The sequence below is a fragment of the Charadrius vociferus genome, unplaced genomic scaffold (genome assembly GCF_000708025.1).
Source record: "Charadrius vociferus isolate BGI_N301 unplaced genomic scaffold, ASM70802v2 scaffold126, whole genome shotgun sequence".
NCBI lineage: Eukaryota > Metazoa > Chordata > Aves > Charadriiformes > Charadriidae > Charadrius > Charadrius vociferus.
This window is the reverse complement of record NW_009648894.1, coordinates 1,982,708-2,000,301: the sequence shown is the minus strand read 5'-3', so window position 1 is coordinate 2,000,301 and position 17,594 is coordinate 1,982,708. Positions and strand designations below refer to the sequence as shown.

Here is a 17,594-nt window from a genome sequence, read left to right as displayed (position 1 = left end):
GAGCCAGGCAAACTGTACTCCACCTCTACACCGGTTTTGAAAGTTTAAGAAAGTAAATTTATGAGACACAGGGAAAATGTATGCGAGCATAATTGTTCTCTGAGGACTGGAAATCTCCAGATAACGTTCAAGTAGCAGAGGCTTATTCCAGGCTGCAAATTTACAACCATCCTCACCCTTAACAATCTCAGATCCTAACCATGTGGATCCTTCTCTTTCCATAGCACCACCAAGCTAGGGGGACAGATCTCCCTCCTGCTTAGAGATATTGCTCTGTGCGCCAAAACAACAAAAGGGAGCTCAGACAGTGCAACATCAGGTTTTATTCCCTTCCTCACAGCATAATCTCTCCTCTTTCATTGATCCTCTTTCTCTGAAAGTCCTGCAAAATGTGATGCAAAATTACATTAGGATTCTCTGCACTTAACTATTTATTTTTCATAGTATCCCTCCTGATGTATTGAAAACAGTACAAGTAAACATGAATACCATAATCTTGTTTACACACTCAATGCCCCAAAAAGGGAATTCAAAATATTATCTCTGTATAGAACTTAAACTTTTAAGCAGCCAGCCAGCTAACCCAAGATTTTTTGTCCCTGTTACTTTCTAACAAGCTATAATTTAGATACTGGAATTCATAAGAGTTTGATACTGGAATAAGTGTGATTCTTTCTTGTGAGAATAAGAGATGACTTTGAATCAGCTGTCCTGACTGATCAGTGTTTAGAAACCATGACCAGGTACCTCAGATCTGCTCATCACCACAGGTTCCAATAACATAAGGTTTCAGTGGAAAATTTACTTCAGCACCTTCAATGCCTGTGATTTTATCTTGGGTCAATAGTGGGTATAACAGTTGCAGTTTTGACAAGAAGCTGTGTGTATCTTATATGCACAAAGATCTCTCTCTTTAATAACTACAAATATTTTTAAGCATACGATCTGACCTCAGGAAGTAACACAATCATACAAAGAATTCTTGATTTCAGTTTTAGAAAATTACCAACTTTGATTTGATCACAGTGGGATTTAATATTGGGGTGCCTTTTTATTTCTTTATTTGGTTCTCCTTCCATTATTAACAGTGGTAGAAATGCTCAAGCAGCACCTCCGCCATAAGAATTATTTCAAATAATTCCTCTGCCTGCTGCTCAGGAATGTTCCTCTACTGAACAATTATTTACCAAATATTATCTCACCAGATTTTAATACAGTCTTTACAAATTCAGCTGCTTGCGCCAACTTCAGCAGGGCTATCTGTGACTGAATCCCCATCCTCAGATAAATGCCAGAAACTCACTACAGGACAACTGGGAATCATTACTTCAAATGTCTCAGGTGGGAATAGCCTATTGCTCTGCTGAAACGTGTTAGTGCTTTGGGTCCACTGCTTGCTGTGGAAGCGTCTGACAGGCTGTCTAGTTTCCAGATCTCTGAGCAGTAAGCTACAGCAATGAGGTAATACATGGCTGGCTTTTTAAAGGCCCATCCCTACTCTGCTTCAAAACCTATTGCACATTTTTATTGGCTCCTACTGCTGGTCTCCCCCTATACGCCCATCAGCCCTCTAATACCCTTGGTTATATTTGGTGAATTCATGCTGTCTTTGGCATTCCAGGTTGTTCCAAACATCCACAGTATTTTATTTTCAGTGCTATGATCTGATTGCCTACAAGATGCCATTTTAGCTATCTTTTTACTGATTTAGCAGTTGCAAGCTTTCTAACAGCCGTTCCTTGTAATTCTTATATAAGGTGTCTACCTATCCAGAACACTTTTGATCCACCTTTTTTTCCTGCAACAACTTCCATTTTTTTCCTAGTTTGTATTTGTGCATTTGCTATTGCATGGGGTAGGTGGACATTTTTGGAGCCTTCAGGTTCGTTGGCATAATGTCTCAATAGTCAGCTCACCCAGCTTTATAAATCTAAAAATGTAAACATCTATATCTGAGCTGATCAACCCAGGCTCTCTTTGTAGCAATATATATATTGACATACAAAGACAATTAGACACAGGATGCAATTCGTCCAACCTACTTCAAACATCTGCCTTCAGTGTTCATAGATTCTGCTGGCTATATTGATTACATCTCTACTGACTGTATATGAGTTTAGGCTGACAAACGTGGATACAGATGTTGGCACAGCTAGATGAATTGTACCCTTTGTATATAATCTATCTGTTTTACTTGTGAATTTGCCTGTGGTCTGTGCCCATGCCTGTAGCTCACAGCAGAGTTATTTCAGACTCTGTGCACTTTCACGGCAGTGTCTCTTTCCATGATCATGAATCAGCTCAGCTTTCACAAAGTAATAACCATATCACTCTGTCCTTTTGCTTTCTTTTACCAAATACTAATCTGTTGTTTTCTCGGTTGCTTTTTACTTCTTCTTGATAGCATATATTTTATATGTTATGCTTATAAAGATGTCCCTTTCAAATTGAATTTTTCGTGGGATGTCCAGGCCGTTACTGACATGTTCAGAGGTTGCTGGAGTAGATAGTGACCTTTGCCTACTAGAGGTCACCAGGCAGTTGCTCTTACCTTGTTCAATTTATAAACTATCCCTCTACAATTCTGTGGTTTTCCTAGTGTAACTTACCTACTATTAAGCATGCTGATTTTAATATTTTTCCACATGAAAGCCTGCCACAATTATTTGCTTTGTATTCTTCTGTCATTTCTACAGTATTCTTGTTTCCAATTTCACACACCTGCAGAAATGCACCCATTTCCATCATAATAACCTGCATGATAGAGTATAGAGAGCACCAAAGAGGTGTAACATAGAACTTTCATTTTTTCATTCACTCCTGTTTTTCTCTCTTGTGCCACTCATCTGTGCTCCTTGACACTGGTACAACAGCTTCCCCACTGGGAGCTACTACTGAAATTGCTGATCTATTAAATAGCTATTACTTATCCTAATAGTAGTGACCTCCAGCTTGATTCCTCCCTCCATCCGTTTCTCCTGCAGTTTTTCTTCCCCCTAGCTTTTCTGGGACAATACCGTCTCCTTGCTACAACCCAGTGCTCCCTGTCAATTGAAATCACATCCAGCTATACTCTACCTTTTCAGTGTATAAATGTCTTCCAGCTCATTTACCTCACGAGGGTCCTGGCTCCTTAATACACCCCTGCAACTCCAACAAGGAACACCTTCCTCTCACTCATCCTGTCCCCTAAGCATCAGCATCTTCTCGTCCTGGTACAGTCTATCTGGTTGAGGTCTACACATTCATGTCCCAGAGCAAACTAAGCTTTAACCTTCCACTGCCCTTCATCTCTTTCTCTCCTAGATTCAGACTTTATTTTCTCCCTTTGAACTTGGAAATCGGTAGTTACTTGCCTGAGTTAAGTCCGAGTGAAAAATTAACCTGAGATTTCAAGATTTAGCTCAAAGACCTAATTTCCAGGTCTTTGAAAGTAATTACTCCTACATTTTTGGGACTGATGTTCAAGGAGTAATAGTTTCTTTCAATTCTGAAAATTTCATTCCATTAATGATATCATAATTAATTGAAATGAATTTGCTAGCAAAACATTCAAGTGTACAGTCATAATTAGCATGTTAATACTTGCATTGACTTTTGTTTTGCAAAGCAGTTACTGGCTTTGGGAAGAAATCCTGGTTCAAAGCAAACAACCTCAGTGTCAGAGAATTCTAGTCATGACAGAATTTTCTGGATTGGTCTAGAAACGTCCACTAGATGTAGAGTAAAATTAACAGAAATAAGCTTTGAAAAACCTTAACAAAGACCACAACAGAACCCAAGCTGACAGTTACTTACCAGAAAACTGTAATGTTTATAGGTTATGCACACATGGTTTTCATTTTAATGACAATTCCTGAAAGACTGGCTAAATCAAAAGTCATAATGACTGGCAGGATCATCTAATCTGTTTTGGAGCTTCCAGATGTTGTGCTGCCAGAAAAAAAAAAGCTAAGGGGAAGTAAATAAACTCTCAAATAAGGGAAGTTATTGCTACCATATACTTACAGATGCCTCTAGTAGGAATTAGCCCCAAATTAACCCCAAGTTCTACATGTCTATTTGGGGAAGACTTTTGCTTCATTTGGACCTGTGCAAATGCTTTGGTCATATTCTAAACACCCTCTGTCTGTATTCACTGCAATTTCCACTATTGCATCCTTCCTGCTACAGACAAAACCATGAGAGCACAGAGGACAGAAGAAATCTCATCCAAGCCCCAGTGAACAGATATTCAGCGTGACTGTTGTGGAGTTCATGACCTGAATGGGGTCAGACAGACAAAGTGATCGTGGCTGGAAGGACAAAGGGCTCGGCTCTGGTTTGTTACTTATAATGGGACTCATGCTAGTATGATACGCTACTGGTTTCCACAGCGTAGTTTCCTACTGTAGTTTCCTGCACAAAGTCTGTTGAAATCTTTCTGGGCCTCTATGCCACCATAAGTCACCAGTGCTTACAGGGATGGAGTTTGCCATTCTGTTGTCACCACTCTGTCTAGAAGGTGAGCTGGAGCAAAAGCCCGGATAGCATTAATCTCCAAAAACCTAACTCACAGACTTCCACCCAGAAGGCTACAATCTGGGCGTGAGTGCAGCATGGATCAAACAAGAAGTTTTTGGCTCCTGACTTCAATCCTGTTCACCTAGGAGGTCTTGTGGAGCCACATTTGGCACAAATCCTCAAAATTTTCTATGTTGTCAGCCCCATACAATAACCTGTTAACCAGATTTATCTACAGTGGAAGCCCTTCACTGCGTTTAGATGGTAACGTTATCTCTGAAAACTCTACCAGCGTACTCCATGCTAACTACAGCAGCAGTCATTACAGGCACACAATATGGGAAAGATAACTACAATATGGATGGTAATAATTACACTTTCCTAAAGATTTTAGAAAAACATAGGGAAAAATTGAAATAGTGTTTAACATAGATATGATTGATAAAATAACACATTATTTTTCTATCAACTCTAGATAAAAAAATATCTCAATCTTGATTGACAAGGGGTAAATTCAAGAAGACTGCATAGGCTCATTAAAATCATTATGAGGATGATAAAATTATAATCAAAGATGTACCAGCGAGAATGTGCTGAACTCATCCTAGTTCAAAAGGACACAGCACAAACCACTACATCAAAATAATGTAAACTTAGTTCAAGATCTGCCTCTGAATTCACCTCTCAATATTTATATTACACTAATTATAAAAATATGATTGTTATTGAAATAGAGAAAAAAGGTACCTTCAAAAAGTCTTCAAAAAAAATGTAAAAAAAAAAGAAAAGAAGAAAAAGAGAAAGACTTGAAGATACTTTGAAGGATTCCCTAATAAAATACCAGAAAAGTACTCATGTTGAGTTGTCTGCACTGTCCAATAAAATCTGACAGATCTAAGGTATTCTTTTATGAACAACTGCTTAACTATTTCCTTGATAGTGCAATGCTAGAGAAAAGTTCCATGACCAAAAAATTGTTTTCCCAGTATATGATAATACAGAGCTATGTTTTTATTTGCTGCTTCCAAATATGTATAGTTAAAGGTGAAAATAAAAACGTTTTCTGTTTCTAAGCAGTTTGGTTCTATTAAATATTCTTGATCTTATATACAATGATATTGAGTTATTCCATGGAAAGAACAGAGACTGAAACTGCATTAAGACCACTTGCAACCTCTGATCATTCAAACTATCAGGAGAAACTCCAAAAAGAGAAAATTAAAACCTTTATTAATCCCAGGCAACAAATGTAAATTTTAATGGAAATCCATAATAATCTGGATTAGCTACCACCTTCCTCTGCAATGCTGCTACAGGCACAGCAACACCATAGAGAAATGTAACGTCAATGAGGGAGGCCATACACAGGAAAACAATTCCTAAATAATTTACAGTATCTGATACAAGGCTGCAGTAGAAAACATAGACTTATAAACAGAAAAATAAGCCACAGAGAATAAACAGGAGGGACTTACTACCGTAAGCATGGAAAATTAATACAACCAAGTATGAAGCATGTTGAGTAGGGTGCAGGGCCACAGAGCTTGAAGGACTCTTACAAGAAAAGCGGTGTTACTGCCTGGAGAGCTGTAGCCCAGAGAGGGTTTTGCCACCTCCACAGCCACTGAGCTCTGCTTAAGGATATCAGTGACAGGCAACAAAACAGACTTCATGAGTTTATCTCCCTGACATTCGCAACATGACTCATGAACTCACGAGCGGTTTATTACTGAAATAACCCCACCTGTGGCCTGTAGAGCACAAACTTTAGAAACCTTCATTAAAAACCAAAACCCAGCTTCTTCTTTTGTTATCTACTATTATTAAAGCTTTGAGAGCTCTCCAGAGGTTGCTTTAAAAATGCTTTCTAAAGGAATGTGGGGAGATAGATGCCCATATCCCAAAGAAGCACAAATTACTAATTGTGTTCTTAATACTGTAAGCTGTTTTACCTCCCAGTTATTAATTAAATGGCATTATCAAATACCGACTAAGGACAACAGTGAATAAAGCCTTCAAACTAGTTATTTTCACTCCCTGTTCTTCCTTTACTTAGTCAAACACAATCAGCTCAGCAAAACCATTTGGAAGAGGAAATAAGTATTAGTTAAACCAAAGAAAAAGTTGAGTTTTACACCTCAGCAATTTCAAAGTCATCTTAAGTAACTTGGAAACCCTACTATGCCACAATACAACCTCCATGAAGAATGGCAGAAACCGTTTGGGTAGACGTTTTTATTGTGACTGGGATTTAATGTGCCATTGTCCTCAACTTTCCTTTTAACAAGGTTATTTAATTTATGATTTGGAGGTAAAAACAGTTTGTAGTGTTGTCATTAGCATAATTAATCATATCCTGCTCTCCAGGAAGTAGACATCTGTCATGTGGGACTCCTGTACACGTTAACTCTGTCATTCTTTTGATCTCAGAATAACCTCTGGAGGTGTTCCAGATCTAATAATAGTAATGCCATTGCAAAATCTTGGTTACTAAGACTTAGTAGACCATACAGTATAAAAAGCACCATGCTGCACCACCAATGAGTTATGGTAACAAAATTTGCAAATATAGCCAAAGCAAAACATTTATCAGAGAGTTAGAACAGAAACACATATTTCTTTTCCTGCTACATGTGTGTAGGAGTCTTAAAGTTGTAGAAAAGGTTGCATCCTGTCCTAGATTGACAGGATGACTTACAGTTACCGGGCTTTATCAAGATAATATTTTTAAAGCAATTATTGACTAGATCTTACTTTTTCATGCCTAATAAGTGTCACATGAAAGAGAGAAGTATCTCTGTGCTAATGTCAGCGGCCTATAGAACAAAGACAGATGTTAAAGTCCTATTTAGCTTGACAATAATCCATATAGATATATTTACAGCAATAATATTTTATTTAGTAGAAGTGGAGCAAAAAAAAAAAAAACCCCGTCACAATTATCATTCAGTGTTCCATTAATAGCAAGAGAAAAGAATGCTGCAGAGCTCCAGCTATTCTTACATGCTTTTTTCCAAAAACACCAAAACCCAAGATACCCACATTCCCCAAATGTACTACACTAAAAGAAAAAAATGTTTCCTTCACAAATTAGCACTACACAGATCTTCTTGGGAGCTTAACTTTACTCCCAAGTCTTTGGGAGCAGATGGCGGAGACTGATGACAGCAGCATATTAATGACTGCAGTGGTAAAAAATCAGGGCTTCCGTTAAAAGTGAAGGCCCAGCAGTGATCACACAAGAAGAACTACTTGGAGTAAGAGTGAACTTTGTGCAGTTTTAAGGAACCAAGTTCAGCAGTAAGAATAAGGTGCATTTACAGAATGAACACTGGCCCCACTGCTGCTGTTTTAGCCGTGCAGGATCCGTCCCACCCCATTCTTTCACGCCACACATTATGCACTTGATTTGGCGCCCCATCAAATGCAACACCTCTAATAAGACAATACAGAACTAGGCATCGATGATCAAGCACCAAAATGCAACTAAAAGCAAAGCAGAATGGAAATCAGACAAGTCTCAAAATCCCAATCAGCAGTTCATGGCTCATCTGATCCAAATCCGTGCCAAAATGCCGCTGCTGATCAAGAAGAGAAAACCCTGGTGCTGAAGTCACCCCCATAATTCTCCATCCTTTTTTATCTTTCGGACTGCAAATCATCCATTTACTATGAGCCTTTATTCACCTCTCTCTCTTGTATTCTTCTGCTTTGGTAGCAAAATGGAGATCCTGACACAGAGCAAGACAGAAATGTCTGTTCCAGCTCCTAATCTTCTTGAGACACTGGTTGCAATCCTTCCCTAATCTTTTAGTCATACCCTCCCCATTCAGAGCTCCAGCGGGACATGGGCATCCTCCCAATCCTGGCCAGCTGGCCACCCATAGCATGAGAAGGAGAAACCCTGACGAGGAACAGGGTAGGATTGGTCCCGGTGATGTCGGCCCCTATTTCTGTTTGTTTGTCCTGTCACACCTCTAGGCAGAGCACCACCAGCCAGGGTCCATAAACTTACTGCTGTGGGTGTACTCTCTGTGATGCTGCCCTCTGCTTCCCTATTTTCATTTTTTGACCATTACTCCTCCTCTTTCTAATTTGTTGTCTCCCACGTCATTTCATTTTCCTCTGGTCTTTGTGTTTCCAGGAGGTGGAGTGAGAGGGAAACAGAAGGGGTCAATGACTGTTCGAAGTGCAGGAGATTGGTGCAAGAGGTAACCAGCAGCAGTGGGAGGGAGAGCCCCAACCATGAGCCATCAATGGTGCCCAGAGCTACACCACCAGGAGCTCAAGCTCTGCCATTCCTCCCACCTTACCCCACAGGAGGGGGAGAAGAACACCATGGCACTGTTGCAGACACTGTACCACACCAAGGCAAAACATTACAATGGGTTTGCCTTACAGGTGACGAATTGTGTACTTCTAGCAGCACTTCTTATCTTTGGATACTAAATCCTCTACCCTCATGCAGGAAAAACCCGTTTCCCTCCTTGTTTTGGCTCCAGCACTATCTCCGTAAGTGCAACTGGTTCAGACACACACACACACACAAATGATTACTAGGGGAAATACCTAAATAAAAAAATGATTAATGCTATAAAGTCTTACACTGAGAGGGTTTTATAACAGTTCAACTTGAGAAGCTGGAGGTTTTTCATCATACCGATATTTTGTAATTTTCTTTTTGTGGAAAGCAAAATTTCCTAAATAAATGCTGCAGTTTATCTCTTGACATATACAGGGGAAAAAAAGGTATTTTAAATAGCTGCAAGAAACTCTTCTCATATTACTCAAAGTAAAGGGTTAGAAAGCCACTTACCCCCAGTTGCCACAGTAATTTCACGTAGAAAATGGCCGTAAAATGGAAAATCAAAGGACAGATTCACTCTCTGAAAGGAACAACACCAGAAAATAAAATCGATATTGTGCACAAAGGTAAGAGAAAACAAAATGAACAGTCCTCCACTTCAAATGTCTGTTTCATTGCTTTTTATTTTTCACTGGAGCCTTGCTATTCTTAATTTGGAATTGCCAATAGCTAACTAGAAACAATTCTGTGTAGCACTTAAACACCTGAAAGCAGTGGATCTTCATAACTGAAGACTTCAGGAAAAAAAAAACCCACAAAAAAACACACCAACAGACATTATAACTCTCTCATAAGAATGAAATTAATGAAGATTTGTAGAGTTCCGCCTTAAAATAAATGTTGCTTGAACCTCTTTCTTAAGAGGAACCATCAATATTTAGGGCCTTAGTAACACCTAAGCTTTACGGGATGCTGCAGGTGGTTCGTTCCTCTGCCACATGCTCCTTCAGATTCAACTGCTCTCCCTGACATCCTGCTGCTACCGGGGTACTTACCTGATGAAGGCTGGTCACTGGAAGGCAATTCCTCCATCAAACCCACAAGACACTAGTTCCCAAACCTCTCTATACTGTTAACTAGGAGCTGAAGTATATAAAGTATATATACTAGTATATATTCTTCATATATACTAGTATATAAAGAAAAATTCAACAGAAGTATTAACAAACTCTACTTGAGGTGCTTATTGCAAAATAACAAAGAAAAATCTTTTTTTCCCATCAGCCTACCAGTGACTATCCTCTAACGAGCTGAATTCACAGCAGAGAATTGTAATTTGGAGAACAGACTCTTCTCCTCACCTAAGCTCACCATAAAGAGCCATTTAAATTCAAACTTATTTTCCCTCTCCACCTGGGGCGCTCTCCTTTCCCATCTATTCCACTCCTTTCCCAAAGATCACTGATTATTGTGGCCACCCATAATCATCACCTGGTGTGCTAGCTGGCTAAACTCTGAACAAATCAGTAGCCGTGACAGAAAGGAGTGCTGAAATCCCAGTAAGGACTTTTCACTGTGTAAGTGTAACATCCCATAAAAAGCACATCACTTCCATAATGTCCTGAAGCCTAAATAGGAATTGGGTGCGCAGCCTGTTATTATGAGGAGTAAAAACTGGTGTGAAGATGGGTTGTTGGTGACTGTCCCTCAACCCTAACCTTTGATGTCGCTACTTAAGAAACGGCAAGAGTCCATACATTTAAAAAAAAAAAAAAAAGAAAAAAAAAAAAGGGAAGGAGCAGGGGAAGCATTTTGTCTTTATTTTCCCTACCATTATTTCTATCCTGGGTTTATTATTTTCAGATTATATCTGAGTATTTTTGCCTCTCAGGAAGACTTATATTTACATCTACCAGAAACGTTTAAAGGATTATTTAGCATGAAATTAGCAGCTGAAGATTTACAGTAACTTTAAATTAGATTTTCTTTCCATTTAAGTGGAAGACAGAATTTTGACAGGATTTATTAGCACTTTTTTGTTTGGTTTTAATTAGAATGCAAAATCCATTTGCATTGTGTTAATTGGACTGAGTAGGGTCTAATGACCTCTTCTGTATATACATACATATAGATATACAACTGAAAATTTCTAATCAAAATGGCAAGACATCTCATGAATTAACTTAAACAAATTTTTTTCCCTGGGTTCTAAAGTTTTCACGACTGAGGTGTATGCTATGTTTATGTATGTGCTCCATTTAAATTATGTCCTTGCTCTACCAAATTTAATTTCCAAGAACACTGCTAAAAACATCAATTTTCTGACCAAACCTTCCCTCTTTCCTTTATACACTATTGTCCATTTTACCCATTAACATAGACTTTCTGAATAACACCATAATCATTAGATTGCTTCAAAAGACAACTGTCCCCTCTTAAGTCTTCTAAATTGCTTTAATATAAATATTAGTATAAAGATGTTTGCAATAAAGACTTGATCCTATGCCCACCCAAGCCAGATATAGATCTCCCACTGACTTCAATCAAAAAGTGATGCCCTAAATTCTGACAATGTAATCATGTTTAATATAGAAAATTGTTTAGTGTAATACTGTAATAAAGAACCAACAAGATATAAAGTATAATATCATAACAGCTACTAGAAATAAATGTGGTTTTACTTCTTCTGCTTGAAAGCACACCTCATTTTTCAGAAAGAATATTAGAATTTTCGACCCACTGGAGTAAAAATGTTTTCTCTATGCACAAACGATAGAATGGACTGACAGAAAATGAAACTGAGCTTCACAAATATGAGGTGATCCTGTATCTAGTTCAGTGTTTCAGTAATCAACTATTAGATATGTAATCTAAACATACTGAGCATCCAAGCCACGCCTAAAATTTTGTTATACAGTTAAGAAGATGGTGGCAATGTATTGAAAAAAACCCCCTCACTATTACTGATATAAATCCTGTAGAGATAGATGTTTTCTTTGTTGTTTATTTGTTTGTTACTTTCCCCCAAAAATGATTATGTTGTTATAGAGCCAAAACATGTCAATGATCCTCTCTTTATTACTTTTTCCTGTAGAAGCAAAACCAACTGACAGTTCATGGGAACTCTTAGGATTACATACTTCCACATGAAGGAAAATACACAAATTTAGTGTAAAATTTTTAGTGTTCAAAGGATCCCTGACATAATTAGAAAAATTCATTAATACTTAGCGTATAGTAATTTAACTCCTTGTTCTCCCCTAAATTGGAGAGCAATCTTTAGAAATGTAAATGTAAGTCACCAAGTCACAGAAAGATGTGCAAAAATACCCTTTTAAGAAGAGTAATGGCAGTTTATCTCTATGGAAGAGAAGGGAAGAGATTGCTGCTTAGTTATGTATGATCTGCTCAGAATATATGACTCTATGGTTATTGTGCAGTTATAGAGAACACATCATTTTTTAAAATAACTTCTTTGTGTAATCCACATGGGTGTTGTTTGCTCGGACACATACACGAAATCAATTATAGACCTATAAATAAAGTATAAAGCCTTACAGGATGACTCACTGGTACTTTTTCATCCTTCAGAAGAGACATAAAACGAATCACTGAAAAAGAGGTCTTTAAAACAGCACGTAGACATGGCCGCAGCCATTTGAGTTCATATTCCAAGAGATTTGGGTAAGTATAAATAGAGCGCGATGTCAGTGTGCTTAACCAGGACCACAACCTTCTCTGGTAGATCTGGCAGAAGGGTAGCATGAGCACCTGACATTCAGCAGAAAAGTCTTAATTAAACTGCTTGCTTTGGGGGAGCCAGGGTTGAATCCCTTATGCTGCCAAGCTCCCCTCTGCCATGCTGAATGGTTCTCCACACCAATTCCACAAGCGTTACTTCATTTTAAACCTCTGGTTCAATAACCTGAACAAAATGTCCCTCTTGGAATTGACATTTTTAGGCGTATAATCTCAGGGACCCAACTGGAAACAAAAGTACTTAGAACAAAGGCATTGAAGGGTGTCATCCTCACTAATCGTTAAACAACAGGTTAACATTTCTCAAAGGAATTTCACTAATGTTGAAGTCCCAAGCCTCGTAAGTTACTGCTATTAAGGAAAGACGTTTTACCTTATATAGGTATTTTTAATTCCGTTATTACATTTTTTTGCACGTTTCCATTCTCTCCCTCAACACAGAGCACCAGGATCCCAGATGAAGAACACAAGGCAGTTCTCACTTTTAGGTACCCTTGAGCTTTTTTCCCTCATTAGAAACAAATTCTCTTAAGAAAGTAGCTGATAGAGTGTTTTATTAAATCTACCTCAAAGATATATAACTGCCTGAACCCTGGGCATTTGCATTATCCCTGGCTCCTTACAGTCTTTTTGGGTATGAGGAATATATTTTACGTATTGGACTCTCTGTTAGTCAAATGTAGCAGATATATCACCCCGCTCTGCTCTTTGTATTCTGAGCTAAATAGCACAGTATTTCTTCTTGCTGCCTCTTCTGTTCCTCTGAGCCAGTCACCTGGTTGGTGCCAGGAAGATAACAGGTAAACTGAGAGAAAAGATGAATTAAACTTGGCTTTTCCCTCAGCTTTAAAATGGTTAAACACACCTGTATCTTTAAAAACTGTACAACCTTTAAATAAGGCATTAACTAGATTTTGGGTTTAAACTGGTAAAACCCAAGGACGTTTTGTTGGAGCTACATTGGTGAATAGACGAAACCAGGACCACATGAACCCCAATTCTGAGTTGTAATTTTGTGTACTTAATTTGTGCTAATATTGGCTCTTCTATGCATGCTGTTTCCAGCCACAGGTGAGATCTGAGAATACAATCTGTAAATCAAACAGCATTCAATTTCAATTCTAAGCATCTAAGCCCATTATTTCCATACCTATTTTACCAGGCAGCACGATTACAGACTTATTTACACTGTGTGATATTTATTTTTTGATACCCTGAAATTGTGATCACATAGAATGATAGAATGGTTAGAGTTGGAAGGGACCTTAAAGATCATCTAGTTCCAACCCCCCTGCTGTAGGCAGGGACACCTTCCACTAGACCAGGTTGCTCAAAACCCCATCCAACCTGACCTTGAACGCTTCCAGGGATGAGGCCTCCACAATGTCTCTTGGGCAACCTGTGCCAGTGTCGCACCACCCTCACAGTAAAGAATTTCTTCCTAATATCTAATCCAAATCTACCCTCTTCCATTTTAAAACCGTTACCCCTCATTCTACTACTACACTTCCTCATAAGAGTCCCTCCCCATCTTTCCTGTAGGCCCCCTTTAGGTACTGACATTGCCAGGTCATGTTGAGCTGCTCATCCACCAACACCCCCAAGTCCTTCTTCTCAGGATTGCTCTCAAATCCATTCTCCACTCAGCCTGTATTTGAGCCTTAGCCCGATCCACATCTAACACTTCTGTTACTACACAACATTCTCATGAGTTTTATCAGTTCTCTCAAAAAGAAAAAAAAAAGTGACACTTTGTACAAAATGGAAGTGCAAACACTTGCACTTCAGAGACTTAAAGTTCAGCAACTTAATCCTGAACCCGGTTCTGATGCTATTGAAGTCAATAGTAAAATTCCCTTGGACCTCTGCAACACAACTAGTTTATTGTCTGATAGTTTGTGATCCTTAGAAACAGAGGTGAATTTTAAATATACGCGTAAAGGCATCTCTGAAGGACTGTTATAGCAGGTGCAAAAAGGCAACTTGGAATCATTTGATAGAAACACTGTGCAGACTTTCATAGCTTAACTAAAATAAAGCTCTGTGAACAATAGTCACAATACTTTGTAATACTACTGTGTTGGTCACTGGTGAAAAATATCCATGTCAGTCAAAGAAAAAAACGTCTAATAACTTACTGCTGCTTGCCGATGGGTATTGGAAAGGATCCCATGAATCTTTACTTTGTCTTTCTCCATTTGGTCTATATTGACCCACAAATCCCGGCTGGTAGAATCGTATGGACCATACGTCCTTGAAGTGTAATAATTATGATCTGTATCCTCCTGAAAGGGGAAAAAATACCATAGCAAACACACATTAGAATGGAAGATGCACCTTAGCGTTATATAAAACTCACCCTTGAAAAAGCAAGTCCTGTTGCTCAGGAAACACTAGACTAGACTACAAGTCAGCAATGAAGAAAAAATTCAAATTGCAAATGTGTTGCAGAAGACAGCTCTGCTCCTAACCACAAGCAGTTGGCAACGTCAATAGTTACCTCATGCAATCATCTTATATTATGATTATAATGTTCCCTATGCCCAAATCCCAATCATACAGTTCCTGTAACCACATCAGTGAAATCTATGGTAAAATGTGTGATGGCTTTCAAGGCAAGACGGACACTAAATTCCTGTAACAGCTATGCTCTCTAACAAAGCAATGAGCAGTACTCACAGCAGACACTTAAAAAAAAAATTTGCATTATTTTAACATTTCTAAACATAATATACTGGAAAACCCTTTACAAGAACATCAGAAAAATTCCTAATAGATATAGGCTTATGATGTTATTTCATTTTAAATGGCCAAAAGATTGTTTTACTGTACATTTGCTACTCCAAGAGAGACAAATACATATATACTTGTGGAAGAGAGTTTCCTAGTTCTCATGGTCTTTAAATGACAGTAGTTGCTGTGATGCTCACATTACAGCAAATTCATAGGTAAAATACATGAATTCTACATGAGCCATGGGAATCTGTGCTAGTGGTCCATCAAATCCTCCTGCTCGTAGATATCCAATTCCACAATCAAGTGCATGGTTCAGAAGACAGTCAAAGTCTTGGCAATATTTGCTTATTTCAATGACAAAGCTGAGTCTCCAACACTCAAAATACTCTGTATGCCACTCAACCTCACTGCAATCAGTTTACACTTAAAATCATATACATTTAGCACAGTAAAAAAAGTAAAATTTTGAAGTCTTATTATGCAAAATTTAGTAAATGTTTAAAAAGCCAAGAATAGGAAATTCCAAAGTTTCTGTCGAGGTCAGTTGGTATGATGGTCTGTACCTTCCTAAAAGAGATCTAAGACAGTGAAAGGAGAAGGGGGGAAAAAAAAAAAAAAAGAAGCGCATGGTCTGAGGTGAGAGATGAAACACATCCCAGATTCCCAGTCTTCTTTAACTTGTCCTAAGTTGTAATCATAAAATATTTAAATCAACAGCATTGCCAGCTTTCTGCTGAATAGCTGTAAGTAGTACTGTAAAAGAAGTACATGCTGGTACTTCTCAGTTCCTTCCCCCTTCCCTCTCCTCAGTGCCAAAGCAAAATAAACAAAGCCTCAATGATAGTGTTTTAAAATTAGAATAAACTTAGAAAATACACAGTGGCAAAGAAAATGGAAGAGGTGGACGGTGATGAAGAAGTTCCTTTCCTGCAGCACCTCCCATACCCAGGCAGCAGCATGGGACTACCCTCACATCACGTCGTGCTGCCACGCAGACCTGACACTCCCTCCCCACCACCTCTCCCCAGGACATACACAACACATTCCTCATGTCCTGAGCTGAAAAATATACTTGCAAAGGGCTTATATTCTAGATGAAACTGTTCATGTTCCAGATGAAATATATTCACAATAAACCCTGTTTCAGCTGGAATTCCTCCTACATTAACACCATTACTGATGCATTTTACTTAAGCTGTTGCAGATATAATCAGGTTATTTTCTCCTTGACGTTTTCTATATCTTCTGCTGTACTTTATATGCCAGGATGTACTTGCCCAGTAAATCTCATTGACACTTTTGAAGCAACTTCTAACAATTTCAGCAGCTCTACGTTAGTCACAAGAGTAAACATAATTAAAACTATGCTGCCAGGAAGATGACAAAAGCCAGCTACCTTACCAAATTCTTTTCTTCTTTAATGGTCAATAGAAATGGTTATTACTGTCATGTATAAAAAGGAGGTACAGTAAATTAAGACATTTTGACAACAAAGATATATTTTCCCAGTCTAGTTTATCATTCTGACAGAATTTCCATGGAAATTAAAAGTTACATTTCAGGCATAATAAAGTCTCAAGGAGAGACAAAGAAGAAGAGATATTTACCAAAATAGCTTGTTTCAGATAAACATGCAATATTTTAACTATAGTTAAAACTGTGCAGAGCTTTTGCAGTTCCACTTTTTCATAACGAAACTACTCCAGTTAATTACTAGTAGCTAAGCCCCTACCTCCCCAACTAGAAGGCTCTAACACTGAGCCTAGTTAGTTGCTCTGTAAGAATGCTTTAAATGGTATCTTGATCCATGCTTAAAGGAGACTCACCATACATCTTGTAAATCAAAGACTTAAATTATAGACTTCAGCTCAACAATTTTGTCAGTGTGTGAGGAAATACTCATGTATAAACTACCACCAAATTTTGTGTAAAATGAAGTCTCATTTACTGTTTTAATTCAAGTCAGATAATCTTAGATACTTCTGGAAGGAAACAAATTCACTTCTACTTGGATGATAGAAAAAAAATAGAATTCCTTTTGCTCTTTGGAAAAGCTTCACAGCCTTCATGCAGATATATTTTATGAATGTACTATTAAACGTTTCTCTCTCACATCCTGATTTTTTTAAATCCTATCTGTAAATTTACAATACGACTACAAAAAGGAACATACAGCTAACTACTAAAGTTGGCCTGAGCATCTCGGGAGCTCTTAGTAAGGTTAGGACCCATGCCGGTATTCCAAGTCACTGCCTTCATAGTTTTTAACATGCATTACTATGGAAATTAA

General features: G+C 38.2%; 1 protein-coding gene across 1 annotated transcript in view; it reads right to left on the bottom strand.

The window, feature by feature from the left end:
- Positions 1–17,594, bottom strand: part of PLXDC2 (plexin domain containing 2) — a 155,188-nt gene that overhangs the window by 117,891 nt on the left and 19,703 nt on the right. The window contains exons 3-4 of the mRNA XM_009887149.1: positions 14,707–14,853; positions 9,320–9,389 (exon numbers count right to left, since the gene is read on the bottom strand). Of these exons, the coding sequence (XP_009885451.1) occupies positions 9,320–9,389; positions 14,707–14,853 (217 nt within the window). The remainder of the gene's footprint in view (positions 1–9,319; positions 9,390–14,706; positions 14,854–17,594) is intronic.